This window comes from Aptenodytes patagonicus, chromosome 8 (assembly GCF_965638725.1).
Source record: "Aptenodytes patagonicus chromosome 8, bAptPat1.pri.cur, whole genome shotgun sequence".
NCBI lineage: Eukaryota > Metazoa > Chordata > Aves > Sphenisciformes > Spheniscidae > Aptenodytes > Aptenodytes patagonicus.
In genome coordinates, this window is record NC_134956.1 from 4,859,007 (window position 1) to 4,886,389 (window position 27,383).

Below are 27,383 nucleotides of genomic sequence, written 5' to 3' on the forward strand. Positions count from 1 at the left end.
ATCTTTAACATTTTAAGTTTGAATAGATCTCTGCGTGAGAAGAGGCAGTAGATGGAGATTTGCATCTTGTGGAATTACTGTAAAATTATACTAGAGTGCAGAAGGTGGAGTTGATCAAGTGGGTTTTGTGCAGTGCTAGCTATCATTTGAGAAGCACAGAAATATTTTGTGTTATGTTGTTTCTAATGTTCCATATGTTTTAGGAAGTTAGAATGAAAGATTTTTTTTTTTCTTGGACCTAGGTATTCAAATTATTTGTAGAATGCTACCTCAGCAATTATGTATTGTGTTTCTTACTCTAATTGCACAATTTTGTGGCACTAGGGACATGGTTTAGTGGTGGACTTGGCAGTGTTAGGTTTACGGTTGGACTTGATGATCTTAAAGGTCTTTTCCAACCTAAACGATTCTATGATTCTATGAAGATCTATCACAAACTCATATGACGGACAGAGACAGATCAAGCAGGGAGTGGGACACTGATTCCCAAAGTAGGCTATTATGAGATACTACCATAACTGGGATGCTGATAAACTTTCTTGCTCTAGAAACTAAAATAAAAAAAATACTGGTTTTTAGTGAGATCCCAGTTCTGCATTGCTCCAAGTTAGGGAATAGCCACAGCATTGCTCCAAATGTCAGTAGACAATAATGGTGTAACTCTGGATAAATTGCTTTCTAAATGTTCCTCTATTGCTGTAGTGGAATTCATTTTAAAAACAAACCTTACAAAAATAGTTTAAAACTGTGAATCATACACGTACGTACACACAGTGAATGGCTGTACGAGGGAAAAACAGTGGATTGAGGTTTCACTTCATCTTCTAATTCTTGTCCCGTAGGCTCATTACATACTTTAAAGCAAAAGTCCATGTGTAAATGTTGAGTGTAATGTAATCAACACTCTACATACCAGATACAGTTTTTATGTAATACAGAATTTGTTTCCACGGAAAGATACCGAAGAGAATATCAAATGGCATATAAAGAATACTTTCTTTTTCAACCAGAAAATGTGTGGCATGGGGTAAAGTGTTTTTTCCTTCACAGTGTAAATGTTTAAGCTTTACAAATACTGCAGTAGCTTCAAAAGTCCTTTGTTTCCAGTATTAAGCTGCTGGAGAAACAAAGATTTAAACATGTCAGCCTGTAAGATAAACATACTCAGTTAGATTCTGGGGTGTATCACATGACAGTAAATTCTAAGTAGTTCTCTCAGAGTAAGTTATATAGCGTTCTGTAGTCACTGTTTTTTCGATATTTTACGAGTCTATATTTTACCTGTGCGACTGATGCTTCTGAAAAATAAGAGGAAATTCAGTCACTTTACATTTGCATCAGTTTTACATATACAAGAACAGATCTTGGCAGACAAAGCTAGTCAATTTAACAATAATTTAATTATTTCTGTTGATGTTGGGTAGTTACTTAATGGACTGGTGTTTGTTTATTTGGCCAGATTTAAAGCAGTGGAGGGTGCTCGGTTTGCCCATAGTTGACATTGTCTTTATAACACTGGAGTCATTTAAATAAGTGTGGCAGCCATAATGCTGGGTTTCTTTGTAAAAAAACTAAACATTTGTATCCCTCCTGTTTGTCTAATGCTTTCTGTTTGGTGGATACTAAACAAATCCCTAAGGAGACATAGTATAGATATGCTGATTATGCTCATACATTTAAATTGTAATTACCATCTGTCTGTCTTTACATACTTTTTAAAAGCTCCTTGAAATGAAACTTGAGGCGAAATCTAATCTAACGTGTAGCACAGTAAAAACAAAGACTCTTTCTGGAGGAATTTTCCCCTTGTGAACCGTTTGTCTTTCTGACTCAGTAATTCCAGATCATCAGACTGGAAGTCTTTTACTGAATGTTGTGATACGGCGCTTTCCATAGTCAAATTTTGGACCTTTCAGGCTTTGAGCGTAATATTTAATGACACTGCTAGTGTTTACAGTATTCTGTTAAGAATACTTCAACACTGCCATTGTGCAGCAAAAACTTCAACATAAAGAACATCAACTTAAGCATGTGACAGACTTGCGGCATCTGCAGGCAATGGGTTCCTCTTCTCCTTTGCACATTCTAAAGGTTCCAGACTTTTCCTGTTGATCTTCGGTTCAAAAGAAGTCTCAAAAAAATGCAAATTTGAGACAAAACCTTCTCAAAACCATGGCTATCTTATACATCTGCATCTGCCTACATTACAGGTTTTTCTTTCATCCTTGTATTCAGATTTTGAGCGTACATCAATTTATACAGTGCTGCTCTTGCCCGGTCAAGCAGTGGAGGGGAATGAAAGAAGAAAAAAGAGGATGCATTTCTTTTTAGATACAGTATTACTCATTTCTCAGTTACATTGTATTGCCAGACTGTTTTGTCTTATTTGTTGAAGTCTGAGGTGCATGTTGGTACCAGAAAAGTTAAATTTCTTGGAGAAGTTTTTCATTGACTTAGGGCTTGCCACCGTGCTTTAAAAATACAGGAAAGTATAAATCCTTGTTATATTTTCATGTTGGTGACAGCTGTCTTACAGGATAAAATATTTTAGTTAATTGAAATGCATTAACAAATGTATTGTCCAATATCTAAAAATGAAACTCATCAAAGCAATTTAAATTACATTTCTAGAAAGATAATTGATTGAAAAATGTATACGCGACGTTCAGTTTATGACAGATTAACATAGTTTGTGACTACAGGATAAGAGTTCTTGGTGAAGTTAGCACCAAATATTTTAGCAATGTGCATAAGGACAGATAAATTGTAAGACCAGATCTCATAAATGGAATTGTAGTTATCTGGGCTAGCAGAAGGCTTAGTAAAAGTAGAAATACAAACTAATTTCCAAAAATGTAATTGCTGCACTTAATTTCATTTTGTAGCCTGGTGATTGCTGGTTTTAAGTATCTGTAGGACTTGATCATGGTAATAGTAAAATTACTCCTTTTGTTGTTATCTGAGTTAGACTACTGTAATTTAAAAATCAGATTGCTGCTAAACCCAGAGAATGAGGCTGTTGGAGAACACAGCTACTTCGAATTCGGACTCTCATCAGGAGCGCGTGGGGCAGTACACTGGGATGGCTTCCCACTTGATGCCTTCTTAAGGGATTGACCTAAATTTTTGCAGTGGGTAGCAGACTGGTGGCAATGGATTTGATTGTTTAATGCTTCTGGAATTTAATTGTGTTGTTACTGGTATTCTACGGTGTCTAGAATTTTCATCATTTTTGCAGATAATTTGTGTTTGAATTACTGAAGTTTACATTGTTGTTGTTGTTATTTAAGGCCTTGATGTTACCACCATGTGGATGATACTGTGGCCTTAGCTAGGCAAAACATACATATAAATCACCCTAAATCAGAGCCTAAATGGAGCACCTTTGGTAAATTTAGAAGTAGCTTACACCTATGGAGGGACTCATAGTAGCATGACTTGCTTAGCACTCTTCATATACAGTCCTTCTTATAGAATGCCAAGTTCAAAATTGCAAGTAAGTGTTAACGATTGTTCCATCTAAGAGCAGAGTAGCATATTTTCTTCCTAAGTGGGTTAGAAGCAAATTTGTCTGCTTTTAGTGTAGCTTCTGCCTTGCCAATTTTGCTTTGCATTCTTAGTCGTGGCTTCTAAGCTGAATAACTTAAAACATTTTCCTTAGAAGAGTTTTAGTATGCAGAAAATTGCAATGCAATTTTGAACAGCTGAAGAATAATCTATTTTATTTAAAAATAGATAACTCCAAGTATATTCACTCGGATGGCTCTGTGTGTGTGTATGTGTAAAATCTGTCATGGGAGAAAGGGAAGACTGTGTATTCCATCATGATGTTTGTCCCTTTGTGATTTGAGACTATTTCTGCTTTAGATAAAAGTTCCCAAGAGATTCCCCTCCTTGGACTTCTGAAGGAGCTGGAAAAACGATTTCCGTCCAGAAGTAATAATAATAGCATGGACTTTTGATTTTGATCATAACCTGACATTTAAAAGTCATCTGAGGAAAGATATTTCTTGATTAAAGTCAGTTTTTGCTTAATGCAGTTGTAGCTGATCTTTCCCATCTGGTATCGCGCCCCTTGATGTGATATCTTTCAGTTGCCCAGTGGCCACTTCACGAGATCCCATAGGAGTTACTGACTTTCCCAAGGGACCTTTCAGTGGATGGGGTCATTCTGTTACCCTGGTGGTTATTCGGCCTTTCTTTTTCCCGGGGAAAACTTAGAAAAGTGACAGTTGCACAGCAGAGAATATGAGGTGATAATCCGATACCTACAAAGTGTATTTGGAATTGTAGTTCTGTCAGGACTACTGCAGCTTGTGCATACTGTGTGCCTGGTTTTTCATTTACGTGCCACATCCCCACGTTTTACCTGTGGGATACAGACATCACGTTTTACATGTGGAATATGGAAGGTAGATTGTGTGACTGCATTTCCTGGGTTTTATTCCCTAAAGTGTCAGCGTTTAACATTGCTCGCATAATCCTGGGTGCGGTAGTTTTGCTTCCTGCTTCTGCTGCGCTGTCATTCTAAGGAGTCACCCTTAAGTGAGACGGGCAGACACCTCCTTACGTGGGTCTGGGCGAGGTACTGCTTCATGCCACTGTTATTACTTCAGTTTTAGTGTGTAATACGCCTGAAGAGAGGCGTAGGTATTTGTGTTTGGGCTTTTTGTGTGTTTTGTGGACTGCTAAGATATGATCTTTCCTGCTAAGAAGCTGGATTTTATCCCAAATCCTGAGAATTTCACACAAGATCAGATTCTCACAGCATTTATTGAAGGCACAGAAAACCGCTTCCTGTGTGCAGAACTCACCAACGCAGTCTCTCCCAGGTAGGAGGAAGCTTTTAGGCAACAGAAACTTAAACACTTTGAGATTTCCTTGAGACACCTCTGGTTTCTGTACAACATAAAATACCTCCCACTAGCTGGGGGTAAATGCATTGATTATGGCAGCTACGCAGGAACTCCCAAACAAGTCATGGGTGCATTTTACAGCGGCTTGAAAATTGGAACTCTTCTCTAGTGCCTCTGATCTATTTTCTCTTGTGATTCCCAAAGGCCTCAGTATGGGCGGATGAAGATACAACACAACTTGGTGTTTAGCTATGGTATACTTGGGATCTCTTCTGAACGAGGAACTCAACTCTTGAGTTCACCAGGTACAAGCTAATCCTAAATTTCTAGTATTGGCAACCTGGAGCTCAAGAGATTGCTAGATTCTTGGAGACCTATGATACCAGAGAAATGAAGGCACGTAATGAATATCAAAGACATGGGTTATTGAGAAGGAAAGCCTGAAAAACTTGTTTTATTTTGTCATCAGAGGAGCATAAATCCACAGGGAGTAAAGCTGAAAAAAGACCCCTGTTCTGCTAGGCGAGTGTCCTTAGGTCAGGCCACGTTTTCATGCCGTAACTACTGTGCACTTTGTTGCCCCTTATGTGTCTTTGTTCCCAAGATAGATCATGGTCTTTATCCCTATGGTGAATACAGTACTAGATACTTTGTAGAAATTAAAACTGGCAAATTCCATGTGTTTTATGTCATTTGGCATTCTGCACAAACCCCCTTCAGTTTGTCATAAATTCCTAAACCGGAGCAAGGTCACATCTGGTAGCAATTTCAGTCTGCCAGATGAGGCGTAATCCTGTAAAACCTAACTCATTTTCTCCAGTGCTTTTCAAAGACGAGCTCTCCTGCTCCTTTTCCATAAGACATACCACTTGCCCTGTGAGCTCTGTAGAATGATTTAGGCTAACAGTCTTTTCACGCTTTATAAACTGCAATTTTTGGAAGACAGCTTTGTATCCAGTACCTAAGGCAGTACAAGCAAGTAACAGTGTTGAAGTCTTCACGGTAACAGGCTGCGTCTAGATTCTGTTTTCTTTTGCAATAGCATGTCCCTGCAGGACGCAGTAATTGTGTTCTTTCTCAGTATTTCAGTCCGTACGGATCTCCTCGTACTCTGAGTAACCTGTCGTCTCGCATACTGCATAACTTCTAAAGGATCCATACATAGCTACTATTCTGCTTTTTTTTTACATGTTTTTGAAATAGTTACAGCAAGTTAGGAGTCTTAGGTAATTCAAGATATACACACTGAAGACTGTAAATTATTAGATGTACTAACAAAGTAATGGAACGATGATCAATCTTTGCACACTGTAGTAAGTGAAAATAGCTCTGATTCCCAGTAATGTGGAAGTTTAATAGTAGGCAGTAGTTGTATACGTTTTGTCATTCTCCATTGTCCCATTAGCTCTTGGTAATAACGGTTATTTTGGTATCTCATTGCCTTTATTACTTTATGCTTTCAGAGCACTGCATGGAACTTGGTGATCCATTTTCTCAAAAGGAGTAGCAAAACAGAGTGTACTAGTAAGGGTTTTTTTTTGTGAAACTGTGATGTATTATAATGTGTGTTATTAAATCAAATTAACAGAACTTAGTTAAAAGATATTCTTTCAAGGTTTCCTGCATCTTGCATAAGGACTTCTAAGGCCTGTTTGTACAGGTGCACGATACTGTTTTGTTCTCTGAGGTGACCAAATTTAAGTATCTCTTGATACCACGTGAATGATACTAAAAAAACCCCAAACCATCAAAACTTAAAAAGCACGTCAGAATTTTAAACGATTAGTATCCTTACTCTTAACTATTAAAAATGCAAGCTAAAAGTGGCAGCATATTAAAATCCACTGCAACTGGAAAGCACTACCTAGAAACCACCTTGTCTACTCCGATTTTTGTGACCTAATTTATACCCTTTTGAACTTCTTTATTCACAGGGCAAATACCCTGATGTTGTGACCCTTCCGGAAGGACTGCTGGGAGATTATGTAATTCTAAGGAACCCCAAACTTTCTGGGTAAGCCAATAAATACATTTCTCGATTTATGCAGATGAAGGATTGTGAAATGCATATTGACAATCTATACATAATTGGTCTGCTTGAACATTAAGTCACTCTTTGGTTTAGAACGCCTCTAAACACAGAGATTAGATGATGTGCATTACGTTTTAGGGCTATAACCACACATTAAAAACACGAGGAGAAAAAACAAAAAACCCCAAAATATATGTACAGACCGCCTGCATGTGACCTTGTGAGGTAAGTCAAGCAACTGTGTTGCTACTGTGGGTACCCACTCTTTTAAAAAGCTAGGTGGAAAAAAATAAAGGGCTCCAGCAGGCTTTTCATCTGCATTTTAAGAAAAAAAAAATCTATTACTATCTCTGTTTTGGAAGCTCATGCAACAATGAAGAGGCTAAATTCAAAGTGTAGGAATGTGGGATGCATCCTCCCTCTCATGCATCAGAAAACATGTCACGTTCGACTAGATTTGTTCCATCTTGGTTTTCTTTCTGCATTACATGACCAGAGCAATGGGCAGAACAGATGCCGAGGCCAACACCCCTCTTACTGTGACAGGGTGGGCCACGGGCAACTGTCCTCTATGAGATAAGGCAGTTATTTTCCACCCCGGGCCTGAACGAAGGAGCGTATCCCTTCTCGCAGGTGAAGGCCCGTGTGGCAGCCTGTCAGTTACAGCTCATACTTTCTTCTGTGGCAGGAGGTGCAATGATCACAATTCACTGAAGCGAAGCACAGTTCTTTGGTCTTCCTTCCGTTAAAGAACGGAAAGAAAATTGCAGTTACCATGTTACTGAAAGCAACTGTAGCTATGTATTTCCATTGTTTTAGAAGGAAATGGGTTAGGTGGAGGGGATCCTTTTGCTGCCATTTATCATTATTCCTCTACCACACGTGCTGGAGCTGTTCGGGATCCCTGCTAGACACATGCTGGCAGGTTTGGGTTTTTAAATTGAGTAAAGAAAATCCTTGAAGTTGCCTGTAAGACAATATAATTATCACTGTCAGGAATTCTGTAAGGGCTTTGTGAAGGAATCAGACCAGTCCCTTCTCCTATTACATCTTTGCTATAACGTGAATTAATTTATGTAGAAACAACTGGAAATAAAGCGTTGCTCCCTCCATCACATTTGTTTGTGGAACTAGCAAATAAACCCTAATAGATAGCGCTGTCTCGGCACCGCAGCGCCAAATCTGCCGCTTAAAACTAAATGCTTTAACTCTGGGTTGCTGAAATGAATTGTTGTTAGACCATCGCAGTTAGAAAATAAGCTGCTTTATTTTACAGTTTCCCTTCATGTTGGCAAGTTCCATTACACATTTCCTCTCACCCACAATCATGAAATACAAGAATTTAAGAATCATTTCAGTGGGTTGGTAGAAAATACACTTGCATATTAACTTGTTTGCAAAATCCCAGAACAAGCTGTGCACAAATTCTCAAAGGATTTGTAACAATGAAGTGGCAAAAGGCTGGCAAATCCTATTTAAAGGAAACTTTTACAGTCGTCGTTCAACCAACACTGAGAAAGGGAGCTTCCTCCTCGCAATGACTTGTTATTGTGCCTATCAGCTTTGGATTAGGAAAGCCTTACTTTCAATAAGGAATACTCCTGAAAGCAGGGATTGGAAGGGAAGGCAAAATGCGGTAAAGCAGATGGGATGTTATAAAGCAGCAAAACTACTAGGAATATTGTTCTAGAGTAATCTCTGTGTACTTGACAAGAAAAACTCTCCCCCTGCAGAAGCCAACTGCCTAATTGTCCACTTGGTATGGTGTAGTCATCCTGTCCCGCTGCGAAAGCTGGAAATAGTAATTAGCCTTGCAAAAACACCAGGAAGACTCTTGAAGGAGTAATGATGGTTAAGATTTGTTTGCTTTTAATTTAAAGAAAAAAAAAAAATGCAGGAGTCTAGGCCTTGGATATATTTATCCCTATGCGTTATTCTAAAAAAGGCCATGAACAGTATCGGGGTGGACCTTATTCCAAACGCAGAACATCACTATTTATGCAAACACTTCTTCTGAAACAATTTTCCTGTTTTCATGCTGTATCTAAGCACGATACCTGACCACAGGGCACAGATATTGTGTAAGGGGCAGGGGGGGAGGGAAGCGTGCTCTCTCATTTTCTTTTGTATCTTACTTTTTACCACTGTTCCACAGAAACTTACCGTTCATAAGAGACAAAGACAAGAACCAGGGGAAAAAAATCTTAAGGTTGAAAATTTGAATGTACCTGGGAATGAAATACTAACCTTTGCTTGTCGGTAGATTACCAGTTTTCCTTGGTTCAAAACAGAAGTATTTCTAATTCTCAAATACAGAGATGGGCAAGTTACATGACCTGAGGTGAATTTTGTTTAAGAGCACAATGAGTGTGAACCTCCTGAATGCTGTACTTTCTGCTGTGAAAAAACCTTACAGACAGTTGCCTAGTTAACACTTCACTAACTTTTCTGTGCACATGATACAGGTTGGAATTAATGATCGTTTGGAAGATACATCTAGATGAAGAAGGGAGAACTACACCTGTTCTGGACCTTCTGACTAAAGTACCGGAGCAAGGTAACGTCCTTCACTTCAGAGACCGTTTCTGAGCTTTCAGGCAGAACACCTGTCCCCTTTTTTGGCCAACATCTCTTTAGATAAAATGGAAATCCATCTTGCAGAGCCCAACCAGGCAAACAAACCCCAATTTAGCAAGCAGCTAAGCTTCACCTCCTGTATAATTTAAAAGGGCTTACAAAACAAATACATCTTCCTCTTCTGGACAGCAGGTAACCTGTGTTATCCAAAACCACAATTGCTGACAGCTACTTTCAGTAATAGCGCAGCTGTTTGAAAAGAATGTGCTTTGTTACCTTTTTCTTGCAGTCTTGGAGCAGAAGATGGCAACTATTGAAAATGCACCCGCCTCCTTCCGAAGCATGCTGCTTCTGTTTGGGATTGAGACCGCTATTGAGAATCTGATCAAAGTGGTTGGCTTGGAAAAATGAATACCATCACTACTTACAACAGGTAGCAATTTCAAAAGTAGTTTTAATTAAGATATTGTGTTACACAGTCTATAATTTTATTGAATATAAACATTAAGTTATCTTCCATTTAGAAACCATACTCATAAAACATGCTATCTGTACAATTATGGCACGTTATATATAAATTGTCATGACATGAAAATAAATACAGCCATTTAAATACAAAAATGCCAAATAAAATAGTTACATGTACAGAGTGATTTCATTATAAATTTATCTTTCTGAATCTTTAATGTACCAGAGTGGTTTATCTTCTTAACATTTTCTAGATACCTGGAAAGTGTTAAAAGATCATGCACTGTCAAAATCAAGTCCATAAAAATCCATTTCATTTCACAGCTCTGTAAAAGTACAGTGATTTTAAAATGACAAGAGAACAGTGAGAGACTCCTAGAACAAAGAGTTAAATAGCTTTCTCATTAAATTAGGGTGGAAGTAGACAATTTGAAGATTTCAAAGACATATTACACTTAAAAAAAAAGGGGGGCGGGGGGGTGTAACTGTATGAAGTAACTTTTTTCCCCTAATGTAAATGTTGAGTAGAGACAGCGTTAAACTGAAGAAGAAAGGACCATTACGCTTCTGTAAAGAGAGATGGAGGAGTTAACTACTGCTCACTGCAGCACTTCCTTTTGATTTCCTACTTCTAGGGGGAAATCGGAGTAGGGTAACACATTACGAAAGCATCACGTTTCATACATTCATCCCTGAAGAAACAAAACAGGTTAGACAGATGTCTTGTAATCTTCCTTCGCTTCCATCAGATGTACCATTAGCTCAGTTGTGAACTCTCGGCATTTTTCAAGAGAGTTCCTGCTCTGCACTAGCTGTCACAACCAAACCTATGCAACTGCAAGTCACATCCTCCTTAGGTAGGGAGCAACAGTTGTTCCTGGAATCAAGGGGCCAAAAACACGAACTGTGGACTCTCAAGTAATACTGAAAGACTTCCTTTTCAAGTCCACAGCTGCTATAACCATGCAAGCAGTACAACTGCCTGCTCCATTTATAAATTATGACAAAGTATTTTATAGCAATGGTGAAATAGGTGGAGAAATCAAGAACTAAAGCAACAGTATGTTTATAATACCATAATTTTAACAATCCACTATGTGATTGCTGAAATAGTCTCCTGCTGTTCTGGCAGGTCAGGAAAAACTGACAGACCAGCTTGGTTTCTGTCAGAATCTACAGGTGAGCAATGCCAGAGATTAAGTTTTGATGAACAGCAACTCTGTAATAAAATATCTTGTTAGATATAAGGCAGACTAATTTCAAGTTTGGAATCCAGTAGACAGGCAAAATTCTTTGCTACTTCATCCACTGACATGTTACTGGTCTAGCTAGTTTTGTGTAACCTTTAGTTTATTTCATATTTAGCTCCTTCTTGCATGAAAATGGAACTGTTTGATCAAGCACATATGCTTCTCTGCGTATGAAATGTGTGTAAAGTTACAGCATAAGAACCCGAAACCTTTCCAGCTGTGGATAGTCCTTCCTTCCTCCTCCTGTCTAACAGTTGGAGGATTTCTGGATTTAGAAATAGATCTCTCTCCCCCCAGGTTTTCTTTGGAAAGAAAGGGTTATTACCACTGTCAACTACCAGCTTATTGCACTGTTGTAGTATTACATTTCAGTGAGAGCAGCCCACGCCCCTGTCCCAGAAAGGCACGCTGTCACCTGGAAGTGGAATACAAGAGATTGCGAACATGGGTCACTGCCCGCAGCAAAGCTCCATTGCTGTGTGAGTGGTGTTACTCTGTATTTCGTATTTCTTCCTTGAGTTGTGCCAATATAGACAGGGTTTTCTGGTTTTGCTTTTTGAATTTCAGGTAAAATGGAACAATTCAAGCATTACATTGAGATCCCAATATATTTTTTTAAATGTTAACCTACACTGTTTTGAAAAACATTACCAGTAAGCACACGCTGTATCCAGGTAACAGCAGTTCAAGTTCACTGTAGCTTGAATAGCATCTCTCTGCACGTTGCAGGGTGTGTAATCCCCAAGTGTATGGGAAAAGCATCTGTAGATTTTATCATTCTACCCTCAGTTTTGAATACATCCTCAGTCTCCAGCTCAGCATCTTCCTCGAGGATGGCTTTTACTGCACCATCTCACAAGATTTCAGCTGCACATATCAACGTTTACCAAGTAAAGCCATCATTAAATTGCTGAAGTAGTGATACGAGCTTAGCTCCAGTACTCATCATGAGAAAGTGACCCCCTGCAGCTTCAGAAAATTGGATACTGTCACCTTTTTTCTGTGTCACTTAAAAAGAACGAGCCTGAAAGCAGCTGGTCGTGCTATGCAGTACGTGGGATATCAGTGAAATAATGCCAACGTTTGACACGATCTGAAAGACCTGAAATAATCTGTAAAACTCAGAACATATTATTCTTATAGCTCAATTTAAATTAGGTAAGAGCGAGCTGTGGTTTCACCTTCAATAGCAGCATATAATGTATAGAAAAGACCAGTATGTCAGACGAGTTAAGCCCAGCTATCGCATAAAATTCAAGGATGCTTACCTTTAACCCTTTTCACTTAGTTTCAGAAGCTTTAGGTAGATACAAGGTGATCACAAAACTTCTGGAGGCAGTCTGGTGTTCTTAATGTCATGCATTAGTACTTAAAAGTGTTCTGCAGTGACACGGTAGTTCCACAGATCAGTAACACTTGAGCAGCCACTTCAGTTGGATTTTTCAGTGGATGTAATGCTAAAGTTCTGTATTAGGTTTTGTCAGAGCATTCCCTCTTCCCAGTAGGTATGAGTGAGACTCAAAGCACAAGCTCCAAGGCAATTCTCTTGTTAGTAATTAGGATTTCTATGTTAGTGCAATACTTCAGGAAACCTTTACTTCTGTGCTCTTTCAATTCTAAGGAAGTAGACTTTTAGTATTAATTTGATCTGTCCTCTAGTTCCAAGGTATGGCACGTTATCTGTTCTGTCATATTAAATACATTCATTAAGGTTATATAGCAAATGCATGTTTTAGTGCTATTCCATGTCTTTGAAAAGGCATACCAATTAGAAATCATTTCTTAAAGCAAAACATTCACAGCTGAAAAATGCACTGAACACAATAGAAAAAAAATCACCATAATTGTATTCCATTAATCTTTCACTTTCTAATGTGTTCAAATAAAAATAACCTTAAGGAAACAGTTACACTGTATGGAGAACTAGTGTGCAGTCTTCATTCTCCTTGAAGAGATTGGACATAACTGGGTCATCTTTGGCCTGTACATTCTTCAAATAATAGTTTACTATTTTGCCATCAAGTTTGTACTGATGAGGAATGCTTTCATACGGTTTTAGATCGAGGTCCAGGACAGAAACAGAAAAGGTGAATCTTGATTTGGACGTTAGTACCACAGGTCTTTGCTCAGAGCTGGAAAACAAAAACCGTATTGCATATCTGAGTCACTGAAGCTAACGTTTTTCATTTGTGTATCCTGAGTCCCCTTGCAAAAGTGACTCTAATGTTTATCTTAGAACTTTTACGAGAGCCTAAGAAAATAAACTTCAGCTAATGTAGCGTTTAGGAAAGCACAGCTCCAGCTTAACTAGTCTTAAAGTGAACTTGCCAGAGCCTCTTCCAGTCGTTTTCCTTTCAGCTTCCACACAGCTTAAGTCAAAACATTACTAAGTCTCATCTGTTTCCAGGTGATAAGCGTGCAAAGCAATAGCCTTATTAACTAGCAGAAGCAGAAAGAATCACTGCAACTCCTACTTAGGTTCAAGGCAATACAGATTTAGTATCAGAACCAGTGTCCAAGCATATGGAAGGATGGAGGACGACTTATTATTAAAAGTCAACCATTGCACAAGTCATCTCCCTTGTGAACGTTTCATTCAAGAACCACAGGACAAACGCAGAAAACAATATGCTCTAAAAATAACAAGGCTTTGGTAAAGCAAACTCCCCCACGTAAGAGCAGACTATATAATATTGTGGCAAAACCTCCTGCCTTACAGTGAAAGATGTCACCTCTTGATTATTGCCTTGTTTTTGCTGATGTGCTTAATAAAGACTTCTGGTTTCTAATTAGGCAGTTAAAGGCAACTCATCTTGAAAAACCTCTCATATGAGGACAAGGCAGAAAAATTGTACCTAGTTAAAACCATGTCTATCTACTATGAACAGCCAATTCAAATTTCAAGAAGGGAGTAAGTATAAAACCTTAACCCTTTTTATCAACTTAAAACTCTTCAGAAACAGACCTCTGTCCTAAATGTCTTAAATCAGAACTCTACCTTACTAATATGCTCACAGCCAAGTATTTGGACACCCCCCAAAAAAACCCCTCACTTTTTTAAAGTTACTTGAATTGACTGAACTGTGCAAACGCATCTTCAATTTCTAAACGAGTAGGAGTCATTCAAAAGCAGGTCTCTCTTACCATTCATCTTGCAGACAGGGTGAAAGGGCAATCATGATGGAGCAGTCTTTAGCAGTCATTGCTATTCTGTACTGCTGCACCTATACAACAGAACAGTAACGTGAATTTTCTATTATTTTTGTATTTGCCTTAGTAAAGCATACTGTTCTTTATAAAAGGCATTAGTACACTCAGTGTATTAGTATGTTGGTATTTTAAGAGCTGGAAATTATCTCTGTAACAGATTGTTAGCAGGAGCAAGTGGCTTTACAGCATCCTGTATAAGGATCATGTTTATTTCCTACAGCTGCTTTTCTTGAAAGCCAAAACAGCACCAGCTCATGTAAATGCTTCCTCAGTCTAGAAAGGAAATAACCAGCTTTATTTTTCTCTCCAGAACTGGTGCTAAACATGTTTGTTTTTAACTGCTTCTGCAGTTAAAAGATACACCTCTATCAAGATACACCCTGGCACAATTAAGAACTTTAACCGTACAGACATCTGACAAGCCAGCAGCGATGCTAACACACTAGCCATCTGTTTTCTGTCAGACAGGTGTTTATTAAAATTGACAGACTAAATAAGCTTCAACAACATGCACAGGAAAAGTACCTTTGTTAACGCAAACGCTACCGTCCCGTCATCTTCAGTTGAAAGATCTAGCAGCTTCTCATAAAATGCTTCATTGTAAGGTCCCTCTATCTGTAACGTACTTCTAAATAAATTTTAAAAGAAGATTTACAGACAGCCAAGATGAGTTACTGATTTTCAGTGAGATCTTTCTTCAGCAGCCCAGATACTCAGAAAAAAACAGTAACACCGATAAACATGGTCAGAAGTCTAACACCAATGACCAGTCCCTATTATTCTCATATCACTTAAGATATGCTGTTTAGGGTTTGGGTGTTTTGTTTTGGGTTTGTTGTTTTGTTTTGGTTTGTTTTTGTTTTTTTTTTTAAGATGAATCATTCTTAATCTACTGCCAACCTGCGTATCACTACACAAACTATGCTATTTACTGCAAAAATGGGTAAGTTTCAAAATTTCTAACAGTTTGCAGGAGCTCCCAGAAGACTTGCTGAAAACATTGGGGGTATACACTTATCTGACAAGGCCCTGCTCTGCCCGCAGCTTCATAATGTGTGCTAACAAGGGGATGGTTTATTTGGCCCCCTTCCTTCCCCTGTTAAATACCTGAGCTCCTGCTGACGAGCTGAACCCATAAAAGCAGGGTTTGCAGCACACAAACACCACACAGATGAAAGAATACATTTTCAAACTATTTGTTTAATCTATATTTATTTTATACAAGTAAGCCACACGACAAGTGATTTCAGCAGAACTTAAGGCCAACCCATTGCCTGTAAGATAACCCTTCAACGGGAGCCCAAGGGAGCTGAAGGAGCACAAGCAGCAACGCCTTGCAAGTGAAGCCAGAGTGCCCTCGTGTGAGCAACGGCAGGATTACAGGCAAATTACAGCCCGAGAATGCAAGAGGCATCCAAGTCAAGGCTTTTTTACAGCGATTATTATTACAACTAATAAGCTTTCTTTGAGAACAAACGTAGCAGCTTGCAATGCCCAGTATTTCATCACCAGGCAAGAAATACCATAAGATAAAGAATCTCGTGCCTCAAGTATGACTTGATCACTTGTGATGTGGGTTACGATCTGGCATTTGGAGCTACTCTCATCACACAACAAGGGCAAGCTGCGCAACTGCAGATACCGGGCCATTACCCGCTCACACCTTCTGTAAGATCTTGCAGGCACAGGCTGGATTGCTGCTGAATACCAAATTCGGGGTTTTATAGGGCAGGTTGTTAGGCAGGCCAATATAGACTGGAGAATGACTGCAAAAACATCATTATTATTGCAGACATAGTCCTAGCTCTGCAGGTACTGAAGGCAGGAGAAACCAGCCATCCATTTTACTGTATCTTTCCTCAAATATACAGCCTCCGCTACTAAGGAACAGTGCATTTTCTCTCTCACCCTGTTGTGAACTTCCCATACTCGTTACTTAAAAATTCAGGTCAAAGTGACTGACGTAAAAACTTTTAACAATAAGCCTCATCTTTTATGTTATCTGGCATTTCAAGTTAGAGATTCAGAATATGCAATACCATGAAGGAAGGTTGTATACAACATAATAAGAAAGAATAAATGGTTGTGTCTGCATAGAGCCACTCTTGTCTGCATACCCACTTCATCAGAACTGACAAGAAAAGCCATCAAGTCTTACCTCTCTTCAGGAAATTCCTCTAAGTACTGTTCAACTCTACTGTACAAAGGATAGAGTCCTTCAATATCCAGCATGTCAAGCATCTGAGCCTGAAGGGTTTTATAAAGGAGACAACCCCTCGGTAAGCCAGAGCTTTCCAATTTATGTTTACCTAGAAGAAAATGTATTTTCAAATAAGGCAGACATGAGCATCGTCTTTGTTGCATTTTGCCATTACATGTGCTCGTTCACAAAGCAAATCCAAATACTCTGTAGACCAATCACAGGGGAGAACCCAAAACACTTCACTTTCCAAACACTAATGTGCCAGGTGCATGTACTTACCTGCACATTTACACAGCACATATTTGACTGCAGAACAGAACATCTGGTATACAACTCTACAAATTACTCAAAAAACCCAAACCCCAAACCACATGCTTCCATTGCAATCTACTTGTTTGAGTCTACAAGAGAAATTTCAACACATGAAAAACCACAAATTCACTTTCAACAGTATGAACTGTTGGCAGAAAGTAATTCAGCATTTCAGGTATCAGGTCTTTTTAATATAGTATAAACAGATTTGCATTTGCTATCATTTCTGCGAGATAGCTCTTTCTCCACACAATACCACAAAACCAACCAGCAATGAAAAAGATCTTCCTCAAAAGCAGAGTAAGAAACATGCTGTTTGTATAATTAGGATAACTAGCAGCATCTTGAATAATTAGAGCTTTATAAAACTTACACACTGAGGAATTAACACAATTTACAGTTTTCCAACTCTCTCTTCCTATTTCTTTTCCCTCCAGTACTCATACCTTTCTCTTTACCAGGAGTGGAGCAGTAGAAGAAAACAAAATGAGCTACACCCTAGCTGGCGAGGGCTGACAGGAGGAGCAGGGAAAGGCAAGAAATAGGTGTCATGTAAGAGACCAACCAAAACAGCCAGAGTTCATCACATCAACATAAAAATTCCCCACCCATTTGAAATAGCTACTTATCAGCTCAAACTGGTATTTTCTTCCATTTTTTCCTCTATCACCTTCTGAATTTATTTTTATCCCTGTCACTAGGTACAGTGCTAAAAGTGCTCACTACAAGGTCATATTTAAAACAATTATCTAGCGGTTATGCAACTCAGAACTTGGTTTTAAAATGTCACTAAAACTCCACTGTTTCCATTCTCACATCAGTATTAAACAGCAATTGAGAGGCAAAGATCTGAATCGTTAGGTGATAACAGTTAATTATTGACAGTGCTCAAGAAATTATTTCTTACCATTTCTTACTAGCTCCTTATTAAAAGCACTTGCTTCACAGTAGCTTCTTCCTTGTGAAACGGGAACTGTCTTCATATCACCTGCCCTGCAGGCATCAGTACTACTTAGTAGCGTCATAGTTATAACGTGGATTAGTTCTTTAACAATTGTCCTTGTGCAGTGTGGTCCACTGACCAACCCATTGGAAGGAAAAAAGAAAGGTTTTAAGTGACGAGCAAGTTCGTTCCAGTCAGAGACACAGTCCTGGTCTTCTTTACAGCCATAAATTAGTTCCCCGTTCTGCAAAGGAGAAAAAAAGATTCGGGCACATCATGAAATCCAGTTATTCGTACTTGGCTAGTTAATCAAAGCATCAGATTTAAAGACACATAGCACAGAAAAGAGTATTAGCGTAACAGTCTGCATACAAATACACACATTCCCGATCTCTTACAAATTTGCCCTCAAGTTTAATCAGATACCACAGGTGACAACCTTTGAGTTAGGACCAAAAAACCCATTTAAGTCAAGTGCTGCTTTCCCAACTTACTCAACTGTAAGTAATCAGAATAATAAAAGCAAACTGATACTTAGCACATTTTCCTATCGCTTCTTTCTGAATAATGTCAACAGTGAAAAAGCACCATGTGAAACAACCTTCTTTTAAAAGCCAAACTGGAAAATGGAAGGCTATAAAAAGGGACAGAAAAGCTGTGAGTTACCTGTACTAACAGAAAAAACAGGATAGTTCATACAAGTTTAAGTAATTCAAATAGTTGCTTTAATACTGGAAGTAAGTCATAAAGAATATTATTTCCTAGACTTAATCTGAAAATCTGCATAAGCCATTAGTTACTGCTTTTTATTTTTCCTACATTACTTTCATAGAGAAGGTAACTTTGCGCTTCCTCAGTGAGGCATGCTGTGCATTTGGCTTGCATGAGTGCTGTAACAGTAATTTCTAAAAATACTTGCGGCAACATGCAAAGTTCTCCATCTTCCTCCTCCTGAAGAAGCACGTAATGTTTTAAAACTTCAGTCATCTTTAAAAGTCCTTTTCTATTAGTTGGTCCTTGGCAATTCTTTCAGACTAAGTAGTTCTGGGGAATTATTACTTACCTGCCCTAACTTGAAATCTAACTAAGAATTTTCCTGTTTTCTTCTTTTGGTGGGGTCCAATAGCGATGGTGCTGATTAGGTGGGTTTCAAGTAGGATCTTGACTGTTCAGATGTTGAAGTCAAACTGTTTTAAAAGCCAAGGCAAAAAAAGCAAGAGGACAGATTTGATTGTTTACCTTAAATATTTTCAAGTTGTTCTGTGCCTCCTGTAATAAGCTCTTCAAAGCAAAGTGCATTCTCTGTTTATTTCTAGGGGAAAAGGAAAAAAAAAAATCCAAGAATGTTTTATCACAGCCTTTAGATGTTTACACCCATGCCTGGAGGACTCTATAGAATCAGAATTGGGCACCTGAAGTGAACACACCCATTAAGCCTGTTACTCATGCTGAAGTCACTGCAAAGACAAAGTGACTATTCGCAATTAGAACTTCAAATCTGAGTAAAGTAAACAGCTCTTAGGTTTAATGTTATGTAGCAAGAGGCACTGGTACATTAATAAGCAATTATTCCTGAAACAGGTATAAAAAAGTACATAGCACCAGAAATATCCACTGTAAAAGCCAGACAAGCAGGCATTGATCATCCTTAACGCTACAGTGAAAGTCAAAGTAATCTGAGAAGGAAATCTGTAACACAGATTTTTTTGGCACAAACATAAAATCAAGTCACACACTTCCTTACCCTGAGAAGAGATCCAATGGGCAGTATTTACTTGGTCGCTTCCATTTTCCATTCGCTACCTGTTGAAAAGCCACACCGCTGCTGTTAATCGCTTTCTGGAATAACTACTCTCAGTTATTTCAATAGTCAGGTGTGTGGCACTAACATCCTGTCTTCAGAAGTCCTATGACATTTAAAACTCTTTGAACATACAAGTCATGACTACTAGCAGTCTTCCTTGCCATATTTAGCTCAAGTCACTCAAATTGCATTCACAAATGGAAAGCATGGAGAAAGGTCACGTTAAATTACAGTAAGGCACAGTTAGATGATTTCAGACACATCGTGGACATTAGTCAAATGAATTCCGTGTGTGTTACATGCTGTTATAAGTTACAGAATGCTGCCGTGCATTCGGTGAGCTGTACTTGAAAGGAAATTTGACACTGGAGTTAACCCAATCAACAGCGTTAATAGGTCCTCAAAGACTAATCTTGTATTTGTTTGCTTCCAGCTTCCCACAGAACTTGTTCCATCTCTCACTAAACAGATTCACACCCAGCAACTCAGATGTGTATCCACCTACCATCTTTAGTCATATCAGAGATTTAAGCAACAACATGCGAGTTTCAACAGGAAAGCAAGACTGGAATAGCAAATAAAGCACAGTACAGTCAAAGGAAAGCAGAATGACTGAAAAAAAAAGTTACCTTTAGATGCTGATGCATACAGTAACGACACACCTTGTGCTTTATCTCCTGTGAAACATGGCTGGAAAAAGGAATGAAGCCACACTTCGGCTAAAACAAACGAACAAAAAAAGATTATAAATAGAAATGTATTTCTTTATATAAATTAAGGGCACACAATATGCAAATCTTTCCAGTTAAAGGAAACTAAAAAACCCAACCAACCAACCCAGTCAACATCCAACACTTAAAAGCTTAATATATATCACTGTATATTACTCCCACGGCCTACAAAAAAGCCTAGTAATATCTGGGAATTTCCCAGGTTTCGAAAAATCAGGAATTGGAAGAGCAAGGGGGACATTTCACCCTATGGGTCACAGTGAAAGCGGTGAGCTCTGCCTTATCCTGCTGCCGCATTCCTTGGAAATGGCTCTGGTCAGTACGTACTTAAAAAATGCAAACAAAACCCCCAGAAGGATCTTCTCCTATTCAATACCTTAATCTCTATGCAGAGGATTGGCCGGTGCTCCACAAAACGATAGGTCTGCAGCCTGGTAAGATTAGGAAGGCACACTGCATAACCACTAAGAGTGTCCATATCTTTGTCACAGCGAGACTCTGGGGAAAACAGAAAAAACCCAACACAGACAAGAAAATGAGGTGCGTGGATGTTTATTTTACTCTGTACTTCTCTTGTTCACCAGGTGGGGGGGTGGGAACAAACTCAGAAAGACAGGACACAGTTTAGCAGGCTTTAGCCAATCATGCACTTGCATAAATTCGCCCTCCCCATTATCACACCACCTGTTTTCAGTTTCCTCAAAACTGTCATAGGCATATAGAGTGTCTCAAGAGCTGCTTTTAATGGCTGGTTTCCAGCTCATCCCAAGAAAGGTATCAGTGAGAGGCCTGAAACAGCAAAGGAGTGCATTCAATTGGCCAACAACTGGTAAAGAGACTACAGTATTCAAAGATGTCATCTCATGTTTGCTTACTGAAAATGCATGAACTACCATCCCTCCGTCTAGTCAAGAGGAATCTGTGAAAACTGGCAGGAATATCATAAACTGTTCAGAAGAAAGTGTAAATCTAAACAGAACCTGCAAGTGGCTTCGCTGAACTCCTTAGTCTGTACGTAGTGTTTTTTCAAGGTTTAAAACATTTGCCCAAGGTTTGAGATCATGATGCGCTGTATTAAAAAACAAAACTGGTAAGAAGCAATCAGCTGAAGAACCATTTCTCAATGAGAACTAGTCTCTTCCTAGCCATTCCAGTGTTCACATCAAAATAATAAACAGGTGAAAAGGAACATGTAAGGACCAAAAGCTAGCTTCCCCCTCCTCACAAGCTCGCAACTTAGAACAAGAATTTCCTCTGCTACGACCACCCTTTTAAAAATAGCATTTCTTAATATAGTCCAGATTAACAATCCTGAGAAGCAGCAAAGTAGCACAATGGTTTCAGACTAAGATTAAGAGGCATTATGTAGATAAAGCCTTTAAATAACCTCCCTCCACACGCATCCTTTGGGACGGAGAAAGGTCTGCGAGATTTTAATTCAAATTTAACAAGAACATACACGCCTATATTTTCAGATATCTGTGTTACTAGGAGAGACATACGGAATACATGTGTTCAGTTATAGCTTCCACTGCTAAGAAAAATGTCCATTCTGAAAAATATATTGCAATAGGAAAAAAAAAATCATCTCGGAAACGGAAGCCTCATTAGGCATCAGCCTACAATTACATGCTGTACTGCACTAGGATGAGCAAGAAGAAACCTTCTTTCTCCAACAAAATGCTGACATTTGTTTTCTTTTTCTAAACTTAAGCTAAAGTACCTCCATGTTCAGCTGAAAGCCACTTGCCAAATCAGGTACACCCAGAAATCTGAAGTATTAGAGAAGTTCCTTCTTAAGGTAGACAGGCTTATTGTGAAAGGTAGTAGTAAATGAAATTCTTTCCTCGAGTTTTAAAAAAATTCCTGTTAAAAATGAACGACGAGATTTGCTGTGGTAAAGCAAGAAATACCACTTGGACAGCTCCTCACAACCACATTTCTTCCTCTAAAGAAATCCCCGTGAGCTGCGGACACACAAAATTTAACTTTAAGAAATAAAATGAAATTCTATCATTCACTTCTACCAGAGTATCATCAATTTTGTAACTTTTATTAGACACTATTTACTTTCCTTGTTAGTTCCACAGTGCCAGAAACTGTTTCTCAAAAAGGTGAGGACAAGTCAGCAATAGAGAGTGTCCTGTGCTCACTATGTACAAACTAATTCAATTTTTTTCTGGATCAAAGGCATCAAAGTACTGGCTACAGTTACCAAGAATTTAATACCACATTCTTCTTCAGGGAATTCTGCTAAAGCAGGAGTTTCTGGCCATTCTCAAGAACATTTGAGAACATAAGATGAACGCACCATGAGGGACATCTTCTCTTTCCCCATTTTAGAGCTTACAGCTTACTGTACTTTTAGCCATACATGAAGAACGATGCACCCAAGCGTTGCCGACTAAGAATGACGACACCAAATTCTGTAGTGCTTCACTTCACACTGAATGCGTCAGAGTTTGCCAAACTTCGAGCCTTGCAGGATGTTCCAAAAGGTTTCACAAGGTCAATGCACCCTTACCTCGCACACTTGTCCCCCTCAAGCTCCGCTGCCCAGGGGACTAGAGAAGCGTACTTGCACTTCACCGCTGGATAGGGACCCCAGAGCACCATGTAAGAGTCGGGAGAAATCAAGCACAGCCCCATATCCCAGAGATGCTCATTAAACTTTAAAGGCAGCACAGCCTGTAAGGCCGCAACCCCTTGCAATGAGACAATGCCAGGTATCAGGAAAGACAGACATGAAAAGCTGGAACGTTAAGTTGCACGCTGCTTGAGTGCTATGACTCACAGGACGCGAGATGCTTAGCCCCAAGTGAAACACTAACATTGAAAACAGGACAGTTTAGTGGGGAGTTTCTGAAACTATCTTCCTTCCAAAGCTCTGCTGCACAGTCCGGGAGAAGAAACTGATGGAATCAAAACAATTATTTCAGGATGCATCTTCCACCTCCCTCACTGACCTTTGTAAAGGACTTCACAGCAAGGTAAAAGCTTGCTCAAGAATTAACACGCACAGGCTTACAGAGGATCCCTTTCCCCAGTTTGATCAAACTAATATCAGATGCAACTTTTAATTCTAGAACACACCCATTTTTTTTCCCCACAACAAGTTTTCAACTTGTCATTGTCTAAATATTGGAAAAAGTTTCCTCATATTCTGAGGTATAATGCTTTTTTGCTTTATAATAAAGCAAAATGCTTTACAGCTTGAGGAAGGCCCCCCTTTTTAATGCTATCCCTGGCACTTACCTGGCCTCTCTGGCTGAATTTTTAAACAGAGCTGTCTTACGAAGTCTAAAGGCAGTTGAATAATTTCCTATTTAAAAAAAAAAAGAGAATATATATTTCAACACAAAAATTAATATCCAGTTTGGGGGCCTTAAAATGGAATAGTGAAGTTCAGTGGGTGTTTATACCGAACTATACAGTCAGCAGCTTCTCCCTCTGATTAACCATCTATATGAAGACCTGTACCCGAAATCACATGCGATACTCACTCCACTACGAATACCAAAAACTAATTTAAATAAATGCATGAGAAAGAGCATTTTCAGTGGAAGTTTAATGTGCGTGAAGAAACTTGCATAATTTTGTTCTTTTCACAAAAGAAGTCCCGTTTCATCCCGCCCCATGTCTCGCACCCCACCCTCCCAAGGCAGAATTGTGTAACTCAGGTTGCAGGAGAAGGTGTCACTTTTCCACTCAGGTATCTGATGTTCAGTTAACTAGATCTGGCTGCCCTAAAGAACAGAGTGAGTGGCAAGGAAAAAGGTTCTCTCTGCACAGAAACCTAGACAATTCACATGAACCAGACACCTCCCCTTGTTTTGCAGTTAGTCTAAAAATCTCTCACACACACCTCTCACCTTATGCAGGGCAAAGAAATGACCCCTCTTCTCATTAGTGGCTTGAAATGGCTCAAACCACAGAGTACAATCCAATCACCTCATCAGCACACAGCAGGATCTTTGTTCTGATCCAAATGCTTCTTGTTTGTGTATCTTGCTTGAGAATATCCGCAAACCCGATTAATTCCTTTTACTGGCATTCAGTGTTCCCCAAAACACTTCAGTGTTTACAGTGCGTAAGCCATTGATTTTAAGAATAAAACATTTACCCCATGGTGAACATAGTTCTCCCCAAAGAACTGCTTCATGACATGTTTTCCAAAGTCTACGATGTTTTGCAGATGGTGTAGTATTTCCTCTGAAGTCTGGAAGACAGAAATATGGTAATTTAACTATGAAATAATGATAAACAACACTCAAGAATACATACGCATACTAGTCAATGATTTAGCAAAGTAGCTTAATTGCTCTACAGAGTTTGGTAGGTCAGTGCATGTTGAAATTAAACGGACACATGAAACGCCTATTACATTTGTTTCCCTACTGCTGTCTGAGAGGCTGGGATAACCAGGAAAACAGTCAGAAGAGGTGATTCTTCTTCTTAAGTTTCAGGGGAAAAAGGACAGAGAAAATGAAGAAGGTGGAAGAGGGGGAGATTACTCGAGATCTACTCTGTCTTCGACCATTATTCTTAAAACAGCTCGAAGAACTGTAATAGTCAAGAGAGATGCACAGCATGCCTTCTTACCAATAGGTGAAGCGCAGGAGAGGCTGTGAGTGTTATAAAATACTTCACCTGGAGATTTGGAAGAGAATGGCCTAAAAGACTGAGCCACATGACAAACCTCTGCATGAACAGGTACAGAATTTGCCGAATCCTGCCCCAGACAATGAAAAAATCTTACTATAATGTCATCTTCCGTTCATTTTATGTTATGTGCCTATAAGGAAATACAAAAGTTCTCCTACAAGACAAAAATGCCAAGCTAGATAGAAACGAAGCTAAACGAGTACTGGAAGCAGGACAGCAACATTAGCCCAGTCTGACTTGGACAGACTTCTGCTCATTAAAGAGGTAGCAGAGAAGGTTTACAACAGTATTATCCCATTCCCAGCACTCCAGCATACTCCGGTTCTCTGCACAGCATTTTATTGTTACAATAGACAATCTCCAAGCTTTGGGGTCCTTTTGTAACACAAAGGTTTTCTGGAAAAAACACTACTTTGCCTACCAGTGTACACTATAAAGCACTAAACCATATAGATTTACTCTCAGGATTGAGTAACGGTGGAGGAAGAGGAAGTGCAACACTGATGTCCAAGTTGGAAAATCAAAGAGGAAAAACAACGTGAGCGGGGGGGGGGGGGGGGGGGGGAAGAGCAGAGTAAGAGAAAATAAAATGCTGGGAGGATAACACTCACGTAATGACAAAGTCTAGAGAAAGCAGGAAAGACCACACCCAACACAAATTAAAGATGTTTATAGGTAAAAGGAGATTGTCACTAACCAAGCAATCTTACTAACTTTGTTTTATAATACCATCATAATAGGTAATTTTTTTTTTTCCACCCAGAAGGGTTTGTTACCTAACTTACACAAGTTGTGTAGGACTAAGAAAGATTAGTTTGTTACTGTAACACAGGTCTGCTAAGACTACGTACCAGGTTTCATATTCTTCCTCTAGCAGGATTTGTTTTCCAGACTGAAGTAGCAATACACAATACCGCAATACGCAATAATGCTTTACGGAAAGAAAAGTCACTACAGTAAAATACATTACTACACACTTATTTCAGTAACTACATGCTACCATACTACATGCTGTTACTTCAGTATGCAGAGCACTAACCAAAAAACCCAATCCTTTGCAGCAAGTAGGATAAACAAAGTGCTTACACAGTATTTCGGTTGGACTCTATGATCTTAGAGGTCTTTTCCAACCTTAATGATTCTATGATCTCTGATTTCCATCATTCTATAAAGGCCAGGACAGCACTTATTCTTTAAACTGCGTGGCATATTGTATGTGGAGTTGTTTCTCAGAACGGCTCTCCCTCAATCCTTTTGAGAGAGCCAAAATAAGCTTGGAGTCTCTTCACAACAGGCAATCTTCCACTGCTTGACTCTTAGAACAAAACACACACTATGATGCCTAAATAACTTTCTCAATTGCAGTCATCTGGCCTAAAGAAGTGTATTTAAGAAAAAATAATTAATAGGCAACAAGATGTGCGAGCAGGCCACCCACGTGGGTATGCAAAAGGATATTTTACAGCAGCATTGCTCAATCTGTGCTTCCCAGGAAGGCCAGTGCCCCATCACTAGTGCTGAACACACCAAGATCCATCAGAGAGGACGGCCGGCAGCCCGAGCTCCTTCGCTCCTCTCGACCAGAGGGCTGAAGAGACCACCGCTGGGGAAATCCCTGCTCCCCACCCTTCTACTCTCACCCTGAGCAGACTGCAAACACGCTGCGTCCATCCTCCCTCATGTTTCATTTGTTCCAGGCTGGGGAAGAAGTTGCTTTGCAGAGGGGAAACCCTTCACCAAGTTAAAAAGATCAATACAACTTTAAAATTACAAATCAAGCTTATGACACCTGCTCACCTCCTTTTAAGAGCAACTGTATTTGATATACTCTAAACAAGAAACAAAACCCAACTAACAGGCTACTGGAGCATGACCTTTCAACATTAAAAAAAACACTAAGATGAAAAGCTTTTGAAGGACCCATCATTACTGACAGCTCATTTAGCAAAACACTAAAACTCATCAAATAGGTTCTATCCAATAAAAAGGCAAAAAATTCATTCATGCAGAAGACTCGTATACTGAAGTCAGCAATATGCAATTAAAATCATTCCACGACTCCTGAGACTTGACTTTCTACTCAAGAAATGCAAGCCCCAGAGTTACATTACCGATTATGAGTATTTTTCATTAAAACACTGAATTATAACAATAAGATTACAATTTGCAGTAACACCACTTTGTTTAACTACTGGATTATCTAGTCCCAAGTTCATAACCAAACAGTATAAATACAAAGCAGTGGCCAGACTTCTTTACCTTTTCCAAAGGAGTTAAGCAGAAGAGACTGAGGCGCATTTGACCACGTCTGAATTTCAGTATGCGTCTTACT

General features: G+C 39.1%; 2 protein-coding genes across 3 annotated transcripts in view; one reads left to right on the forward strand and one right to left on the reverse strand.

The window, feature by feature from the left end:
- CENPP (centromere protein P) overlaps nt 1-9,907 on the forward strand; it is a 159,670-nt gene extending 149,763 nt beyond the window's left edge. The window contains exons 7-9 of the mRNA XM_076346037.1: nt 6,791-6,870; nt 9,354-9,445; nt 9,755-9,907. Coding sequence (XP_076202152.1) covers nt 6,791-6,870; nt 9,354-9,445; nt 9,755-9,876 — 294 coding nt within the window. The 3' untranslated portion in view covers nt 9,877-9,907. The remainder of the gene's footprint in view (nt 1-6,790; nt 6,871-9,353; nt 9,446-9,754) is intronic.
- IPPK (inositol-pentakisphosphate 2-kinase) overlaps nt 9,902-27,383 on the reverse strand; it is a 34,747-nt gene continuing 17,265 nt past the window's right edge. For both annotated transcript variants that reach the window (XM_076346032.1, XM_076346033.1), the window contains exons 3-13: nt 24,510-24,605; nt 23,642-23,708; nt 20,763-20,884; nt 20,285-20,374; nt 19,596-19,654; nt 19,091-19,163; nt 17,816-18,095; nt 16,552-16,702; nt 14,919-15,021; nt 14,328-14,407; nt 9,902-13,315 (exon numbers count right to left, since the gene is read on the reverse strand). In XM_076346032.1, coding sequence (XP_076202147.1) covers nt 13,090-13,315; nt 14,328-14,407; nt 14,919-15,021; nt 16,552-16,702; nt 17,816-18,095; nt 19,091-19,163; nt 19,596-19,654; nt 20,285-20,374; nt 20,763-20,884; nt 23,642-23,708; nt 24,510-24,605 — 1,347 coding nt within the window. In that variant the 3' untranslated portion in view covers nt 9,902-13,089. The remainder of the gene's footprint in view (nt 13,316-14,327; nt 14,408-14,918; nt 15,022-16,551; nt 16,703-17,815; nt 18,096-19,090; nt 19,164-19,595; nt 19,655-20,284; nt 20,375-20,762; nt 20,885-23,641; nt 23,709-24,509; nt 24,606-27,383) is intronic.